Source organism: Daphnia pulicaria, chromosome 4 (genome assembly GCF_021234035.1).
Source record: "Daphnia pulicaria isolate SC F1-1A chromosome 4, SC_F0-13Bv2, whole genome shotgun sequence".
Taxonomy (NCBI): Eukaryota; Metazoa; Arthropoda; class Branchiopoda; order Diplostraca; family Daphniidae; genus Daphnia; species Daphnia pulicaria.
Genome location: NC_060916.1, coordinates 18,178,843 through 18,195,596, shown reverse-complemented (window position 1 = coordinate 18,195,596; position 16,754 = coordinate 18,178,843). Strand labels below are relative to the sequence as shown.

The 16,754-nt window shown below is 39.0% G+C and overlaps 2 protein-coding genes across 3 annotated transcripts; one reads left to right on the top strand and one right to left on the bottom strand.

The window, feature by feature from the left end:
• Positions 1-29: 29 nt before the first annotated feature.
• On the bottom strand, positions 30-2,670 carry LOC124338030. 2 transcript variants are annotated; one of them, XM_046792058.1, is made up of 7 exons: positions 2,327-2,670; positions 2,035-2,251; positions 1,509-1,816; positions 1,181-1,447; positions 981-1,019; positions 584-900; positions 30-227 (listed from the first exon to the last, which is right to left on the bottom strand). In XM_046792058.1, exons 1-7 carry the CDS (start codon positions 2,421-2,423, stop codon positions 147-149), a joined length of 1,326 nt encoding a protein of 441 aa, XP_046648014.1. In that variant the 5' UTR covers positions 2,424-2,670; the 3' UTR covers positions 30-146. The 2 variants fall into 2 exon arrangements, with proteins under 2 accessions (XP_046648014.1, XP_046648015.1); XM_046792059.1 differs by having other exon boundaries at positions 1,509-1,813; positions 2,327-2,669.
• Positions 2,671-3,027: 357 nt separating this feature from the next.
• On the top strand, positions 3,028-5,110 carry LOC124338031 (elongation factor 1-gamma-like). The gene is made up of 8 exons (XM_046792060.1): positions 3,028-3,142; positions 3,251-3,400; positions 3,467-3,530; positions 3,594-3,736; positions 3,814-4,111; positions 4,167-4,526; positions 4,600-4,724; positions 4,889-5,110. Exons 1-8 carry the CDS (start codon positions 3,131-3,133, stop codon positions 5,042-5,044), a joined length of 1,308 nt encoding a protein of 435 aa, XP_046648016.1. The 5' UTR covers positions 3,028-3,130; the 3' UTR covers positions 5,045-5,110.
• Positions 5,111-16,754: the final 11,644 nt, after the last annotated feature.

Genomic DNA, 16,754 nt, shown 5'->3' with positions numbered 1-16,754 from the left:
TCAAACCCGAGAGACTCACGAAAATAATATTGAAGTTATAAAGGAATGTAATAAACCGAAGAAAAGCAACATTACATGGAGTAAACAATAATCATACGGTCGATTGTTAGTTGTTTAGTGCAGGTTTTGTTGCAGAAATTTCCTTCTCAACTCGAATTTCCGTAATAACGGGTAGGATGACAGGTTTGGCCTCCACTCTGTGTATTCACTAGACGATTATTTTGCGCCTGAAAATATAAATGGAATGAGTACTCTCCATGAATAAACGAGTAAAAATTACTTAGATATTAAATGTTGTTGGAGAGGTAATTCGAAACAGTTCTAAATTGACAACCCAGCTGCCTGTAATACCAATCGAAATCAAATGTTTGATCTCAGCTTTCGTACATCAAATAAATTAAAATTTAGAATACAATCCCCGACACACTAATCATTATATATAATGCAAATCAATTTTATTGACTGGCTCATTGTAAATGACATAAATCAAGATCAATCGATTCGATTTGGTCATTATTAAGCTGGAAACAGACTCGATCATTTAAACACATGGCGAACAGACGGGGAATTTATTTTCACTTACATTGGAAGCAGGTATAGCAGAGTGATAGCCAGCTGAGGTCGGAGGTCGTAACGGGTTTCCTGTTATGATGCTACCGCTCTTCGATGCATGGTTTTGCTGCTGAATAGGAATTCCAGAAGGATGTGAGGCACCAGGTAACGAAATTGGAGTTAACAACCCAGTATGAGGCCGCAACCCTCCTGCCGAAACAGAATTGACATTCGTGGATACATTTGGACTAGAACCAAGAGAAGGAGAAATGAAAATCTTCTCTTGTTCGGTAGTTCCGTAAGCATTAGAATTTTTGTTTATCATATGTTCAATTGGCTGGTGATATCCTTGAATTGCATTTAAAAAAATAACAAACAGAAATTTAAATATTTGAAAAGAACAAAAAAAAAAAATAATTATTTTAAACCTTGATTCAAAGATGGGCCAGAATTTCTTGTTGGGATGCCTACAAATAAGTACAATAAAAATTTTCAGTAATCTCTTAAGTTATAATTCCAGAAATTATCAACATTAATTTTTCTTCTTCTTCTTGTTATCGCATGAATTACTTGAATAGCGTAATTTGCATTAAAATAAAAAAATTAGAATTGATCCATAAAAACTTACTTCTTTGAGCATTCTGAGATAGCACATTTCCTTGTCCTACATAAACAGTTGCATGGTGCTTACCATCATCTTTCGATGATGCGGGAGTCTGAACAGAATATGTTGGGCGAGAAGAACCCGAGTGGTTGGGATAGCTGTACATGGATCCTGGAGGAAGTTGGTAACCAGCACTGGCTGCGCTATGGGCAGCACTTACAGAAACTGAGTGAGTGTAAAAGATGCTGCCTGGAACTGCAGGGCTCCCTCCATAGGGACTACCTATACTCTCTAGAAAAGAAAGTAAACAATAAATAAATCAGTATAGTGCTCACCAAGAATGATTTTATACTTGAATTGTATGGGGAAAGGGCTGGTGGCTTGTAAGAATGATACAGCTGTGGTGGTGGTGGGGATGGACTACGAGGTCTCTTCTGATTTGTTTGACTTTGATGTCCAAGAGAAGGAACCATATTGATTGCTTGTCCATAAAGTGATGAAGGGGGCACTCCTTGCAAATTCAAAATGCTTTCTTCCTTCCCTCCATTAAATACTGGCCTTGAAGCCCCAAGATTAGGATGCATGTACACAGAACCATGGGTGCTTGGATGCACTAATGGAGCTCCAGATGGATAGGGATGAAACAGCATCATATCACTGCTAATGAAAAATATTTGAGTTTCTAATCTAATTCATATGGACAAAAATTTCATAGGATATTGATCACTCTTGATATGAACACTGGTAGGGAAAATTTTACCAAATTAAACTTTTTGTGTCCATTTACTATTTACACACTTCTAGGATATTTCAGCATGAATATTGTCTTCTTATTCTATGCTAAGAATGAATTTTAAAAGAAAAAATAGATAGCATACTTGAAACTGGATTCTTTGATTTTTCTTCTCGTATCATCCTCATTTAGAACTTTTTTGAGTTGCAGAAATAATTGATGCTTATCCTCTTTCAGTTGAGAAAGCCTGGATTCTGACTGAGCAACTTGTTCCTTAGTTTCTTCTAAAGTCATCTCTTGTTCTTTTTGCTGATCTTCTCTTTCTCTTCGCTGTCGCTCGACCTCAGCATCAGCTTCTTGTTCTGTTTAAGAGTAAATGAGTTACAGAGCACAATTGAAACATTAACACAATTATTGTGGAGCTTCATCATAACAACCTTGCTTTTTCCTTTGTCTCTCTCTGATTATGTGTGATTTTAATGAATTCCACATAGGTCTGCTGAGTTTCGGCTTTTCTAAAACAATGGCGGGCATTTTGTTTACTTTCTACACTAACGCTCCGACTTCAGATGAATGCACTGAGTTAATTATTTGAAAATATTTGAATTGTTTGGTTTCAAGTCCTTTCTTGACTCGCGTAAAACTGTTCTTTTTAACACAGTTTGAGCTTGATACACTTCTTGTCTTCGTGCTAAGTCCATGAAGTACCGACTACCGAAGTACCGAAGTACCACCGAGACCGAACTACGGAAGTACACCTTCGACCTTCCTGCTAAGTGCTGCTAAGACAGTTGATGCTTTCATGGATTCTCAGTTTCTCCCCAAAGATGTCGTGGCACGACCGGCAGCCTATAGAAGTCAGGTAGCCTTTGATCTCTAGAAGACAAGAAGAGCATGAGTAAACGTAAAAAAACCATAGTTCTGTTCCGTCGGTTCCAGGTCGGTCTAGCGGCGATTCTAGTGTCGCATTCTAGTGTTTGCATTTTAAAGTTCTAGCTCTATTCCGTTTTAAGTATCCACTTTCCACCTCCACATTCCACTTCCACATTCCACATTCCACTTTCCACATCCTAACTGCAACTCTGCAAGAGTGGCCCGCAAGGCAGACCAACAAAGGGCTGCGCGCTTAACAGCGTTGCCATGTAGAAATTTTCAACTATTCTCACGTTTGAGCTCGTTCTCTCTTGCAGCAGACTTCTTCTTGGTTCCACGTCAGGTTCTCGTCCCTGCATTTGATCATCATGGCTTCTGGAGTAAGTACGATCTGTGTTTGAATCTAAGAAATTCCGTGACATCTTCTTGTGTTTTAAAGCGTGATTCTGTTGTCCAATATCTAATTAATCGGGTTTTTTTAATTTTAGACTTTGTACACTTACCCAAGCAACTTCAGGGCCAATAAGGCTTTGATTGCTGCTCAATACTCTGGTTTCAAAATAAATGTCGCTTCCAACTTCGTCTTCGGCGAGACCAACAAGAGTGAAACTTTTTTGAAGAAATTTCCGTTGGGAAAGGTGATTTTCTTTTTGCGGTTCATTTTCATGGTGGAAAGTTTTAAGTCTATGTGATTGTATTGATAGGTTCCAGCTTTTGAATCCCAAGATGGGCAGTGCATTGCTGAGAGCAATGCAATTGCATATTTCGGTAAATATTACTACTAAAATAGTATTCCTCTGGAATTGAGATGTAATGAGTGTTATTGAACAGTTGCCAACCAGCAGCTTCGAGGAAACAGTGACGTGGAAAAGGCCCAAGTCCTTCAGTGGATGTCATTTGCCGACAGTGAAATTCTTCCACTGTCCTGTACTATTGTTTTCCCTGTCCTTGGAATCATTCAGTACAACAAACAAGTATGTTTCTTATTTTAGTTTATTTGTGCAAAGCTAATTTTATATGTACAATGTTAATTGGTGTATTGTTTGTATAGGCTGTTGAACATGCTAAAGAAGAATTGAAGGCTATTTTGTCTGTCGTCAACAACCACCTTCTTACACGCACCTTTTTGGTTGGAGAGAAAATAACTCTTGCAGATATTGTTCTTTCTAGCAATCTTCTCCACCTTTATGAGAGCATTTGTGATGAAACTAACAGGAAGCCTTATCAAAATTTGAATAGATGGTTTATTACTTGTGTTAACCAACCACAATTCAAAGCCATCATTGGAGACTTTAAGATATGCCAGAAAGAGTGTCCAGTTGATCCCAAGAAGTTTGCTGAATTTCAGAGTAAGAAAATTCTAAACATTTAATTCATTGCCATTTTTATCCAATGTGTCAACAGGTAAAATAACTGGATCTCTGAAAAAGGAAGAAAAGAAATCTGTCAAGGATGAAAAGAAGAAAGAGAAAAAAGAAGAGAAACCAAAGCCAAAGAAGGAAGAGCCAGAAGAGGCTGAGGAAATGGATGCAGCTGATGCAGCCCTATTAGAGGAACCCAAGTCCAAGGATCCATTTGATGAAATGCCCAAAGGAACATTCAACATGGATGATTTCAAAAGATTTTATTCTAACAATGAAGAGTCAAAATCCATCCCTTATTTCTGGGACAAATTCGACAAGGAAAATTATTCTATCTGGTTTGGAGAGTACAAATACTCTGATGAACTTACCAAAGTCTTCATGTCTTGCAATTTAATCTCTGGTATATTCCACAATTTTTCTTGTTTTGTTTGTTTTCAAAGAAGAAATCCCATAATATTCACATTTTTTAATAGGCATGTATCAACGTTTGGATAAAATGAGGAAACAATGCTTTGCATCCATGTGCTTATTTGGAACAGACAATGATTGTACCATTTCAGGAATTTGGGTGTGGCGTGGGCAAGATTTAGCTTTCCAGGTAAGATGGTTTACAATGATGTTACCTCTTTCAAAGACACAAATATTTTTTGTTTTCGATATTTTGTGTAACAAGTAGAGGGAAAGTAATAAGACTTACCTGTTTTTAAGCTTAGCTTTGCTTGAAGTAATGGATCTAAGTTTTAACAATATTTTTTTGTTTAGTTGTGTCCTGATTGGCAGATTGACTACGAGACATACGACTGGAAGAAATTGAACCCTGATTCAGATGAAACCAAGAAGATGGTGGCGGAGTATTTTGCCTGGTCCGGCACTGATAAAAATGGTCGTCCTTTCAACCAGGGAAAGATTTTCAAGTAGTTTGGTATCTATACTCGTGGAGTGTTGTATCACAACCATTATCAATACAACTGATGAGCTACTTGATATGTTGGAGTTCATTCAGACTTATATTAAATTGTTTTAGCTTGCTGATTTAAGAATATATTGTTTAATCCCCTCTTTGATTCTCCATTGGGGTCACAGACCATTTTATTACACTCCCCTTTGATGAGTTGCAAGTCACGCTCATGTTAATAACTTCAAAGCAGTATTTATACATCTCAAAGCGTTTTGAACAATAATTTGCGTGGTTTGGTATACCAATTATCAAACAAAATTTATAATTTGTTATGAACGAGAAAATGGTGCACAAAAGCTTTTTACAAAAAAAGGCGGATTAACATACAACAGCACCAGGTTCTCCGACTTTCCAAGCTGATGGATCGATTTCACAGGCGAAATAGGAATCATCAACAGTAGTGCCTCTAGTGCTCGATTACACCAACAATTTTGCTAACTATTTTATACTCAAGTGATCCAAGCTCTAAGCCCAGCTACAAAGTGTTTATTGGTTCGCTTGGTCATTAAGACGAGCTGTGATCATGTTGACAAATCCTAACGTTTTTACCATAATATTTTTTAATTTCCTTTTTATCTATAAAATTATTCATACGATTCAGCATTTTTAACTGCATGATATAACAAAATTCCCACCGTGAAGGGTAATTTGTGACACTTAAAAGAAAAACCTATCATACAGATCAGCCTGAAAACGCCTGTAATATACGGAACGCCAAATAGAATTGGCTAACGTCCGAAGTTGCCAATTCGACTTGGACGAATGATCGATTGGACGGTTGACGTCCAATTTTTGGATTTTGGACGTCAACCGTCCAATCGTCAACGTCCAACGAACTGGCAACTTCGGACGTTAACCAACTCTATGATCCCCTATAATTATACTAGTGCCAGAGCTGCTAGTGCTATTTATTTTAGAAATCACTTGAACATGGTGTATTATTATTATTTTTCCCCTCTTTTCACCCTTTTCGTCTTTGGGCCCTAAGGGCAAAAGAGGGGATATAGGCAGCACGAAAAAGGGGGAAAAAGAGCAAAATAGGGTCTTTGGCTCTTTGCATGAAATTTAAATTTGTTTTAAACATACTTGGTTAGAATCAGTTTTTTACGCTGATTCTCATGGTATTTTTTAAATATTTTTAAAATGAACCTATCTATGTGTATTTCTAATTCAAAGTTCAAATAAGCGCCTCCCATTTCAAAACGGGCCCTCAGCCATTTTTTAGGGGCGGAGCTTAATTTCTGATAAATTTGTAGACGACGCTCACCAACATCATGATCTATAAATAAGAGGTCTACGAACTGTCGTCTGCTAGCAGTTTCGTCTGCTAAATCTTGACAATAAAATTGGGGCATCCGCTTGGTGCGCTGACTGTCCGGGTCAGTCATAACTTTCCACGGGGAGATATGGGGAAAGCAAGGTTTTTCGCTTATATTTAACATTATAAATAAAACTACTTGATATTTATCGGAATGTATCAATGTTATTTATTTTATCATTCATTCTTTATAAATTACGAAACCATTTTGGACATTTTTCGGTGTTTTTGTTGGTTACTTTTTAATTGTTGGAGGGCATCATTTTTGAAGCGCTTGGCTCCTATGTGATAGCGCAATACAACATATTCGTAAATGAGAAATGACAGTTGTTCATGTCGATGCGCTTCACAGCATATGGGAGGAAGATTGAGGCCATCACCAACAACTTCGCTAATGACTAGCTGGAAGGAATCCCTAGGGTCATTCCATGACAAGTCGAATTTTTCCGTCGCAAAAAAAAATAGATTTGCACCATTTTTTTACTGTGGGTTCTTATTGTTATTAAGATTACTTTTGCCAAAGGAAAAATTTTTCCGGTCAGCAGGAGCTGAGAAATAAATCCCCGAAATTTTCCCTTTTTTAATTTTTTAGATGCGTGTTTTTACGATTTATTTAACATTTGGCCTATTCATTTTTTTTTAAGAAAAAAGAAAAAATAGCGAAAAGAAAGAGAAAATTTTTCTCTTTCTTTTGGTTTGTGTCCGGTAAAAAAAAATTTTTCCCGTCTATCCCAAAAATTGATCCCAAGATTAAAATTTTGATTGAATTTTGACAAAAATCTGGCCGCTCGGACGGCCTTCATTTTTTCAAGAGTAATAGAAAAGTTTGTAATGAACGACGATAAAAAAAAATCACGCTCAACCCGCTATCAGTTTAAAAGTTAGAATTTTTTGAAAACCGAATTTTTTTTGCGTGTTTTCACCGCGCGCGCGGAGTTGAAGGGGTGCGCGCGCCGCGCGCGGACCCCTTCAACCGGCGGAAAAGGCGCAACCCCACGGGAGCTGTTATGTCGGCCGATGAAACAGAGTTAACAAGGATGTTTTAGTGTAGACTTCGATTAGAGCCGACTGTCGCGCCAGATGTTTCCCCTTACCAAAAAATCGGTTAAAAAACGAGAAATACTCGTTCGATAAAATTTCTTCTGTGACAATCGACAGAAGAAGGGACAATAATATTTCGTGAAAAGGCCATTCAATTCTGTATTGAATGGTTGAGAAATCAGCTTCCATCGGAAGGATTTTCGCTGAATTCTAATCTCCCGTGTCTGTGGGACTGCTCCCACCAGACCCAATGAAAAGCCTTCGGAAAAATTGTCCTGATAGTCGACATCGTCCTGATCGGCCTCGGTGGTCGTATATAGCTCGAGTTTGACTTCTTTCGGCTATTTGACTGGAGGAGTAGGCAATGCAGTGGCCTAAACGGTGCTTGGCTGTTGGTTCTACATGGGATCCTACAGAAGCTCTTCTTTTTCGTCCGTGATGGTCCCAAAAAGGTCGGCTTCCATCACGATTTCTGGGACAGGCACCGTGGAGCGGCTGTGGACCTTCTCGGCCCTACTTCTCAGAGTCTTGATCCTTGGAGCTGCCGCGCACATTTTTTTCCATTTGTGACCAAATGAGGTTGAGTCGTAACTCCTCTAGACTGGCTTTGATGTCAGCTTCTAGACCATCTTCATCGGATGCAGTTGGGTCAACCACCGGTAAGCTGGTTTTGGACTTGTCCAAAGTTTTTGCTCGCAGGGCTTTCCCTTTTCTTGAGCTCTTAGGTGAGCTGGGTGGTGTGGACAACTGTATGAGAACCGGTCGAAGCCTCTTGTCGTTTTCACTGGCCCGTGGTCGGGTTTTGGCAGAGGGTTGATCCCGTGTCCCTCACGCGAAAGCGTTTGGATTTACCTCTTTGGTGGTGTTTCAATCCTCCAGTTTTCTGACTTGGCGTGTTGTAGGATGGTGTGTTGTAGGATGGTGTGTAGGATTGCCGTGGACCATAATTTTAGCTTTGGAGCGGCAGATCGTTCGATTGATCCGGCTGTGGTTGAAATGGAACCTGTTAGTAATATCAATCTGGCAAGGTGTTCGAATTTTTACCGGAGTTAAATTGTTGGAAAAGCAATAAAGCAGAGGAATCCTCCCAACCATATTCCACCCGAAAAGCCTAATGTTGTTTTTCCACTTCTTTTATTGGAATACATATATTTTCGGTTGAATCTTTGTTTGGGTGGTCCTTGAATTCTGGTTTACTCATGTGCTGAGGATGACGACGATTAGCTTTCGTCCGTGAAGACCAACCATCGTCAAAACTCTACCGGATAATTCACGTATCGTCTCGAAAAATTTAGGTGAGTATATCTTTTATTGACGCAATACGAAAATAAATTCTCGATTTGGTTGAAATCCTTGAAATGGAATTTTCTGAAGTAAGATTCCGATTCAATTCCAACATTTGCTACAATATTCACCGATATTCATATTGGTTGAATGAAATCTTAAAAATTGTTAAACGTCCATTGTTTACCATAGAAAGGTGAACAAAAACCTAAGTAAAGTAATGAAAATCTTAGTTTTCCGTTGATACTCTATGTAAGAATTTATGAAAGTGTGCTTACCGTTGCTATTTACAAGTTTTTGGCCTTTTCCCTCTATATTCTTGCCCTCATTTACGTAACACACTTTTTACAAGCCGCCACGCTCAACCTTATTTAAAAAAAGAAAAAATAGCCAAAGAACTCAAGAAAAAAGAAATTCGTGGATGATTGCAGCAATGACCCGTTTAAAATAATTGCAGAAGTATTAGAAAATTTCTTTCCACTCGGGGGTAGATAGGGTTTTTTTTTGGTAGCGTATCTCGTCTTGGTTTTCATATTCTGTTGTTAATATTAGAGAAAAATCAGAAGAAAACAAAAACATTTTGAAGAAATCTGATGCATTTGATGCCATCTAACAAAACTGAAATAGGGGGGGGGGGGTTATCCTGGAAAAATTTCGTATTTCATCGATTGTTATGAAATTTATTACGATTTGACAAAAAAATTATGAAACTATAGTTTTTGGTTACCCTTACATTCCCTATTTTTCTCGAAGTTTTATGTTGAGAAGTCTCCGAGTTATAGAGTTTAGAAAAATCGTAAATAGTTACAAATAATATAAAAAACGTGGTTAAAACAGGACGGTTGGGGTGATTAATTGGATAGACACAAAAAAGAACTGATCCCCGAGTTTCATTGGTTTTGTTGTAGATATTAAAGCAGAGAATTGTCTGTTCTCTTATTTTGTGAAAAATTTTGAATTCTGGTTAATAAATACAAAATTTCATAAATTAAAACAAGAAGGTAAAAACTGGGGAAAAATGTTCCAAAAAAATGGTTTTCTTACTTTTATTCATATCTTGAGAAATGAAATAGATTTAAACGTCAAATAGCATTCTCGGATAAAAAATACCTAACATTCTTCACATAAAAATAATTTTTCGTTATTTTTTCTTAATAGTTTTGTCACAGGATCATTTGTCCAAAGCATCCCCCATAAACCTGCCCTCCCCTACTATGATATTAAGGTCATTGTAATAAAAAATACAATATACAGCAAGATATAAATCTAAAATCACGAAAATTTCACGTTCGGTATCATAACTTTCGTAGATGGACAATCCAATTTCTTTGACAGAAGATGAAACAGTCTATCACCCTCTAAACCCCCCCCCCCCCCCAAAAAAAAACATGAAACGGGACCTTCGTTATTGTTTACCAAACAACCGATTAAAATGAAATCCTGTGTTTCTTTCGCCATGTTCCTTCCAGTGAGATTGCTTTCAAACAGTCGACGCACCACACATGAATGGTTAATTGCTATTCATTCTCGTTTGCTAAGATATCCCCCTGCATATCCCCATGATAAGAAAGAAAAGAAAACGATGCGGTGTCATACTCTCCTTAGACTGTAACACTTTGTGTCCCTCAATATCGTATCACGATGAAATTATGAATCATCGTCGCCCTATAATAATTTAATCATAAGGATAAGTCTGCATCAGTATTCACATTTACGAATTTTTATTGTGGTTTGGTTTTATATTTAAATTAAAAAATGCAGTACCTAGGCCAGCAGCAAATCATAGATAAAATATTGTTCTATAGCTACTAGTGAACTGCACAGAAAAATCTGCAAAGAAGATTTAACTGTCGAACATTGTCATATCAAAGTTTTTCGAATGCTGGCTTTCAAAAATGAATTTAATTCAGTATTTCCAGATTTTAGTGAAACGATTAGTAACTCAATATCCGACAACAATATTGCAAGGGCAATATTTCCACTGTTCCATTTTTAAATCCAAAATGCAAAGTTATTATTTGAATCTTGACCCATTGGAGATCTCAAAATTCCCCGAAAGATTGCCTGTGTTCGTTTTGAAACCCCGAACCAAATAAATGGATAAATTTAAATCCTGAAAAGACTTTAAAAATTCCTCAATTGCAGTCCTGATGTAATTCAAGCAATAGCGACAGATAAGATATAGATTGTAAAATTAAAGCTGTGCCCAGTAGAAGGGCCTTTGATTACCACAAAAAGCGTCATACTGAGTCATACTGAATCGATTGGTTCTATCACCTAGGACGCTTATTTAGAAGATTATAAGAAGCAAGGAACGTGATGAAGATTTGATTTTTAAAACATCAAAAGCTAATCAGAATCATGCACTGTAATAACATGCGTACCGATGTTACTGCGTTAAATGAAACGGTCGCATAATGTTTACCAGTAGGGGTGTTATTCCTTAGGGCCCAAGTTCAAATCTAAAAAAAAGGTATTAGGTTAAATACATTGAGATTATGAAACCTTATTACATAATGGATTACGATGAATTATACTTGGACTTACAGAGAGTTTAAGTCGAAATGTAATCATTCTGTTTTTCTCCGAGAAAATCAGAAACTGCTAATACGGATTAAGATGGATTACTGCATCTACCTCGCTAAAGCCAACTAAATCCTTCTTCTGTTTTTTTGCCGAGCAAATCATAAACTGAGGAGATCATCTTCTATTGTTGCCGAGTGAATCAGACCTTTCTTTTTAAGACAACAGGTTCCGTATACAAACCAAAACTTAAGTTTGAATATTAATGTTTTACAATAGCTCAACCCCACACGATCTCTCGTTCTAAGCTAGTTACAATCCCATTTATTTTAGGCGTCCCATGCAGGATGATAAATGGGACGAAGGAAAGATTTGGCTACTACTCATCCCCACCGAGAACCCATCACCGACGGACCCTACTCTATTAGGTAAGTGGTTTTGTGTTCATAGGTATCGACGCAATCAGGAGGCTTGTTTCCGACCTCATCGCATCTGTTTTCTCTGCAAGCGACAAATGACGTTACATCAGAACACGGCGGCCTACGTTGATAGTTGCTACTGGAAGTGCATCTATCGCAACCCGATGAACAAACGCCACTGCAAGGATCCAACTTCGTCCGTGCGTACCGGCACGTTGTACGAACACTCCAGGCTCTCCATTCCGGAACTGGTAATTAAATTAATTCCAAATTTATTTAAATGTAACTTGATGTCTAACTAATTTTTTTTTGTTGATTTCTAGACGTTGTTCTTTTTCTGCTTCTTCATTAATTCCCAAAGCTACTCCCAGATGAAAGAGAACAAGAGGATTGCCAACAACTAGACCACCAGACGTTGGGCAAAATATCTGCGGGAGGGAGTTTTTCCTCTCGTCTTTGGTCTTTCCGCCTAATCCAGCCAGATTGGTGGGGTTGGAAAGGTCTTCTTAATTAAAAGAAAACATGTTTACACACATCTCACCGTTAACCATTCCAAGCACTTCAAAGACCCCATCACCGGCGCTAACACCAACACCGTCGAGGGAATGTGGGCGCAAACGAAGCGCACCCTCATCAAGGGAGGTGCGACGTGAAATCATCTCTTCGCGTGCTTGGCCCTCTTTATGATGAAAAGAATGTTGTAGGCCCAACAGGACGCCGATATGTTCGTTGCCTTCATGAAGATGGCCAACGCGTGCTTCGCCGACAGGAACGTCCTTCCCGGAAACTACGGCAACTGGATTCCTCAACCCGAAGAGTACTCGCCCATTTCTACCAACTACGAAGAAGACCCAGAAGACAGCGACGGGAATGACGAACCCGTCGGGGATGAGACCGGCGCCTACATCACCGACCTTGATTCCGACAACGATGATGACCAGCCGTCATTAGGTTCTCCCTTTTTACCAGATGTCACTGAGGTACAATAGGAAGAAGCTAAACGGATCGTTCCGAAAGAGGCGTTGTCCCAAGACTATTTCTCATTGTATCCAGAACATACGGCGTAGATACGACGAAGATGCTGCGTTCCTACGAAAGAGGCTTAAAATAAATAGAAATGGTGGCATCGTTTCCTCTATCTTTTCATTGAAACCTGTCTAGTTAGCAACTAGATATGCTTCAACGACATGGGGAGTTTTCATTCAGCGAAACTGTTTTATTTTACACACACAGTAATTTTGTCTTGACGTCCTGTCAACGGTCTCATCAACTGAAGTTGGGACTTGGTTGAATTGAATCGCGAGAGAGAAGAGGAAAATAGTCGTGAAAAATGCGAAAATTTCATTTTATACCGCCAGGTCGTTTTTGATTTCCGACATATGCGAGGGTTGGTCCCACTCAATTGAGCATTGCTCTCAGCCACCCTCTCAGAAATGAGGAAAAATGTACAGATACTACCAGAAATATTGATATTTTTCCTATATAGGAAGGCAGTACCTCAAAATAAAATAAAAAAATAGTATCCAAAGAGGCTTCTAGATATCATGTGAGGGATGGTCGGGACAATGTTACCGACCAAACGGTCAAAATAAGCAGCTGAAATCAAATAATGGAATATCGTTGGCTTTTTTATGCATGGGGCAGTCTCTCGCCACCCTAAACTTTGCTGAAACTTATTCCAAGTCCCATGGCCAGTTTTCGACAGGACTGAATGGCGGGACTAGATGGATGCGAGAAAGTGGGACGTTAAAAATAAGACGAAAGGTGTCTCGTCCTATTAGTCCGTATCTCTTGGGCGTCACAAACAAGCATCACCTACATACGGGATTTGAATTGTCAGGAACAAATACAATGCGGAAATATGGATTTGAATCGAAGCAAATATTCGTAAAGATCGATTTAAGAGAGAAAAATTGGGGAAAAACGGCGAAAACAAGTGCCCGGTATTATTAGTCCGTGTTTTGCGGATGTCCGTCGCATACGGCGGTTGGCTAATGAACTCCCCCGTTACTTCAATCCAAAACCAATGTCCAAAGTCAGTCCACCGTCCAACTCACGTGAAATTGCACACGAAATCTATCAATTAATCCGTCCTCCAATTTAATATCCACTAGCCATATTTTCATAAGACTTCCTGCACTACTATCTTCCAACCACATCTTACACATAAAAATCTTACATATGCAACCATCCAATCTTAGTATGAAACGCTCCGTTACGTTTTAAATCTATCTGAGTCTGCAACTGTATGGTAGAGCAGAGGCCACTTTCAAGTCTCAGTACGCCATTTAAATTATTAAAAAAATACGGCGGTTAAATCAGGTTTCGAGAATTGTTGGGTTAGACCTACTACAAGAAACCCACAGAAAACATTAAAAAGAAGCAACCTTAAGAATCCAGTTCCCAACATGACAATAGCTTCAATTTAAATTATCACATCGAACCCCAACCAATGCGAAAATGTGGAAGAAATTTTTATTTCTTTTAACAAATCTTCAGACGTAAAATGCTGTTGCAAGCATATTGCAATGATACATTTTGCTTCTTTATTCTAAATGTATTAGCAATATGAAAAAAGATAAAAATACGCGCGTGGATGAAAAATCTGGAAAATCCGATGGATCGTCGTTTGAAAACATTTGTCAGAAACATTGCCATCTTTTGCAGCCTATGACAAAGTTTGTTTTCGAATCTATAGTACACATGGAGCATTATCAGTATAGGATCTTTTGCAGATGGTAGCATTGTGATTATACCTAGAATTGGTAGTAGATGATGGCGCAAACTTAAAAAATATATGCAATGGTGATGTTGCCATCATATTTTCAAGAATGATTTATGGCCAATGTTGCACCAATTACACAAATATAGTCCAAGGGCGTGGCTAAACTCTAAACTAAAAAAAGGTAAAAGGGTAAAGTTGCTATCACGTGATGATTTCTATATTTCTCATTGGTTCAAGTATTTTTCTTTGTCTTTTCTACATTTTGGCGACGTTGCAACTTATGAAATAAAACATTGTGACTTTAATCTAATCAAAACCCCAATAATGGCAAGATGGGTCAGTTTTACTTTGAGTGACGATGCAAGAAAAGAAGTAAGAGATAAATTTGAGTGAGACGGGCAAAAACTCGTTCGAGCAAGCTCAGAATTTCGTCGTGGTGATTTCTGCCACCCAAAAGTGAATGGGAATAGCTGTTTTAAAAAGAAGAAGTGCCTCGGTCGACACCACTTTGAATTCACCTATTGCGACCTTGAGAAAGATGCTTTGGAGGGATCTGGGTTTCTTAATCCCTGCCTTTGACTTGAGAAAAGGGAGCAGCCATAGAGCAGGATTGATTCGATGACCGTGAGGTGGATGAACTGAATACGTTTCCTGTGCAAACCTCAAGAGGCGCGAAGGCAACTTCACACACCAAAAAAATCTTTCTTAGCAGCCACAGCTGTAGCATTGACATTAGAGGACCATTTGAGTTGGGAATTGAGAGTAAAGCCTAGGAAGACGGTTTCATAGACAATTGAATAAACACGTCGTTAATTGAAATTCTGAGGTGGGAGACATTTGGGCACTGTTTTTGAAAGAACATAACGACGGTTTTAAGAGCATTAGGGTCAGCTTTGACTCTGACAACCCCAAAGAAATTGCGTAGCTCATGACTTGGAGATTTTGCGTGAAGATCTCAGGGATCTTGTGAGAGCAGGCGACGGTCAAGTCATCAGTATAGCCAGAGATTAGATGTAAGAACGGACACGAGAGCCTGAGGACGTAATCAAAGAGGATAACCCAGAGAAACGGGTAAAGGACCCCGCCTTGCAGACACCCTAAGTTAACAGTATAAGCCTTGGTGAAACCATTGTGAGGCCAGATATTGGTACGACATGACAAAAAGCAAGAGACAAGTCGAACAAAATAGAATGGGCAACCTCTTTGGATCAGGGAAGTTAGAATGGCTGGATGCCACATTGCGTCAAACTCGCTAACGATATGGAGGAATGTTGAGAATATACAAGGTTATTCGAGTCACATGAGGCATCCGTATTAACTAATACAGGGTACAAAGTTCCAATGTGTGGAACATACATAAGTGACACATTATAACAATGAGAAAACTCACCAGAATCGAATAAGCACAATACGGGTGTGTGCAGTTTCCAAATAGTTTATTTGGAACAGAAAAAGAAAATGAGAGTTTTAGATTGACACGAGACTGTAGCGTCGTTACCAGTTGACAGACAGAGAGAGAGAGAGAGAGGGTGCTAAACAGCAACCACAAGTAAGGAACCTTCACTAGAATATAGGCCGGTGGGTAATGGCAGATCCATCTAGCGGTGTGAGTTTGCACCCAAAAACAACACTCCCTCTCAAACACACAATCGGTAATAGGATGGATAGATAAACAAACAAAAATAATAATAATGACAAAGGACAGTGAACTAAAAATTTGTTTGAAGTTTTCTTTTCTTCCCCCTTCTCCTTTTTTTGATTTGTCTTGTAAAGGTGTTGGCACCAAAAGATGTTTCGGACTTCTTCTCGAAATCCTAAAAGAAAAAAAGGTAAATTATTCTGGGACGCATACAATGCCCATCAAATCTCGCAAGACAGAGAAACGGGGATTCGGAAGTGGCTTGGTTAAAGGATCAGCCAGCTGATCATCCGTCGAAATGTGCAAGACATCGATATCGCCTGCCTTCTGCCGCTCGCGAACAAAGTAATTCCGGACTTCAATATGCTTAGTCCTCTGATGCAGTATCGGATTTTTGATTAAGTCGATAGTTGATCTGTTGTCGCACATCAAAGGGATTGGGCCGATCCATTTCGGCGAGATTTCTGACATAAGCCGTCCAAGCCAGACGCACTCTTTGCTGGCCTCGCATGTAGCCACAAGCTCCGCTTCCGTCGTAGATAACACCACGCAGGATTGACGGCGACTTTTCCAAGCTACGGGTCCTCCATGTAGAAGAACAACAAATCCGGATGTCGAACGGCGAGAGACTGGATCACCAGCGTAGTCGGAGTCGGAGAAGCCTTGGAGTCCATCAGTCTTTGGGCCATATCGAATTCCGTGTTGAAGGGTCCCTTTCAAA

What these genes read in the sequence shown, in the direction of transcription:
- LOC124338031 (XM_046792060.1), top strand. An exon ending in AGAAATTTCCGTTGGGAAAG is followed by an intron (nt 3,401 to 3,466) that starts GTGATTTTCTTT and finishes TTGTATTGATAG; the next exon opens with GTTCCAGCTTTTGAATCCCA. An exon ending in GGCAAGATTTAGCTTTCCAG is followed by an intron (nt 4,725 to 4,888) that starts GTAAGATGGTTT and finishes TTTTTTGTTTAG; the next exon opens with TTGTGTCCTGATTGGCAGAT.
- LOC124338030 (XM_046792058.1), bottom strand. Translation starts at nt 2,423, where the DNA reads ATGCCCGCCATTGTTTTAGAAAAGCCGAAACTCAGCAGACCTATGTGG. An exon ending in GAGACAAAGGAAAAAGCAAG is followed by an intron (nt 2,252 to 2,326) that starts GTTGTTATGATG and finishes ACTCTTAAACAG; the next exon opens with AACAAGAAGCTGATGCTGAG. An exon ending in CCTTTCCCCATACAATTCAA is followed by an intron (nt 1,448 to 1,508) that starts GTATAAAATCAT and finishes TTTCTTTTCTAG; the next exon opens with AGAGTATAGGTAGTCCCTAT.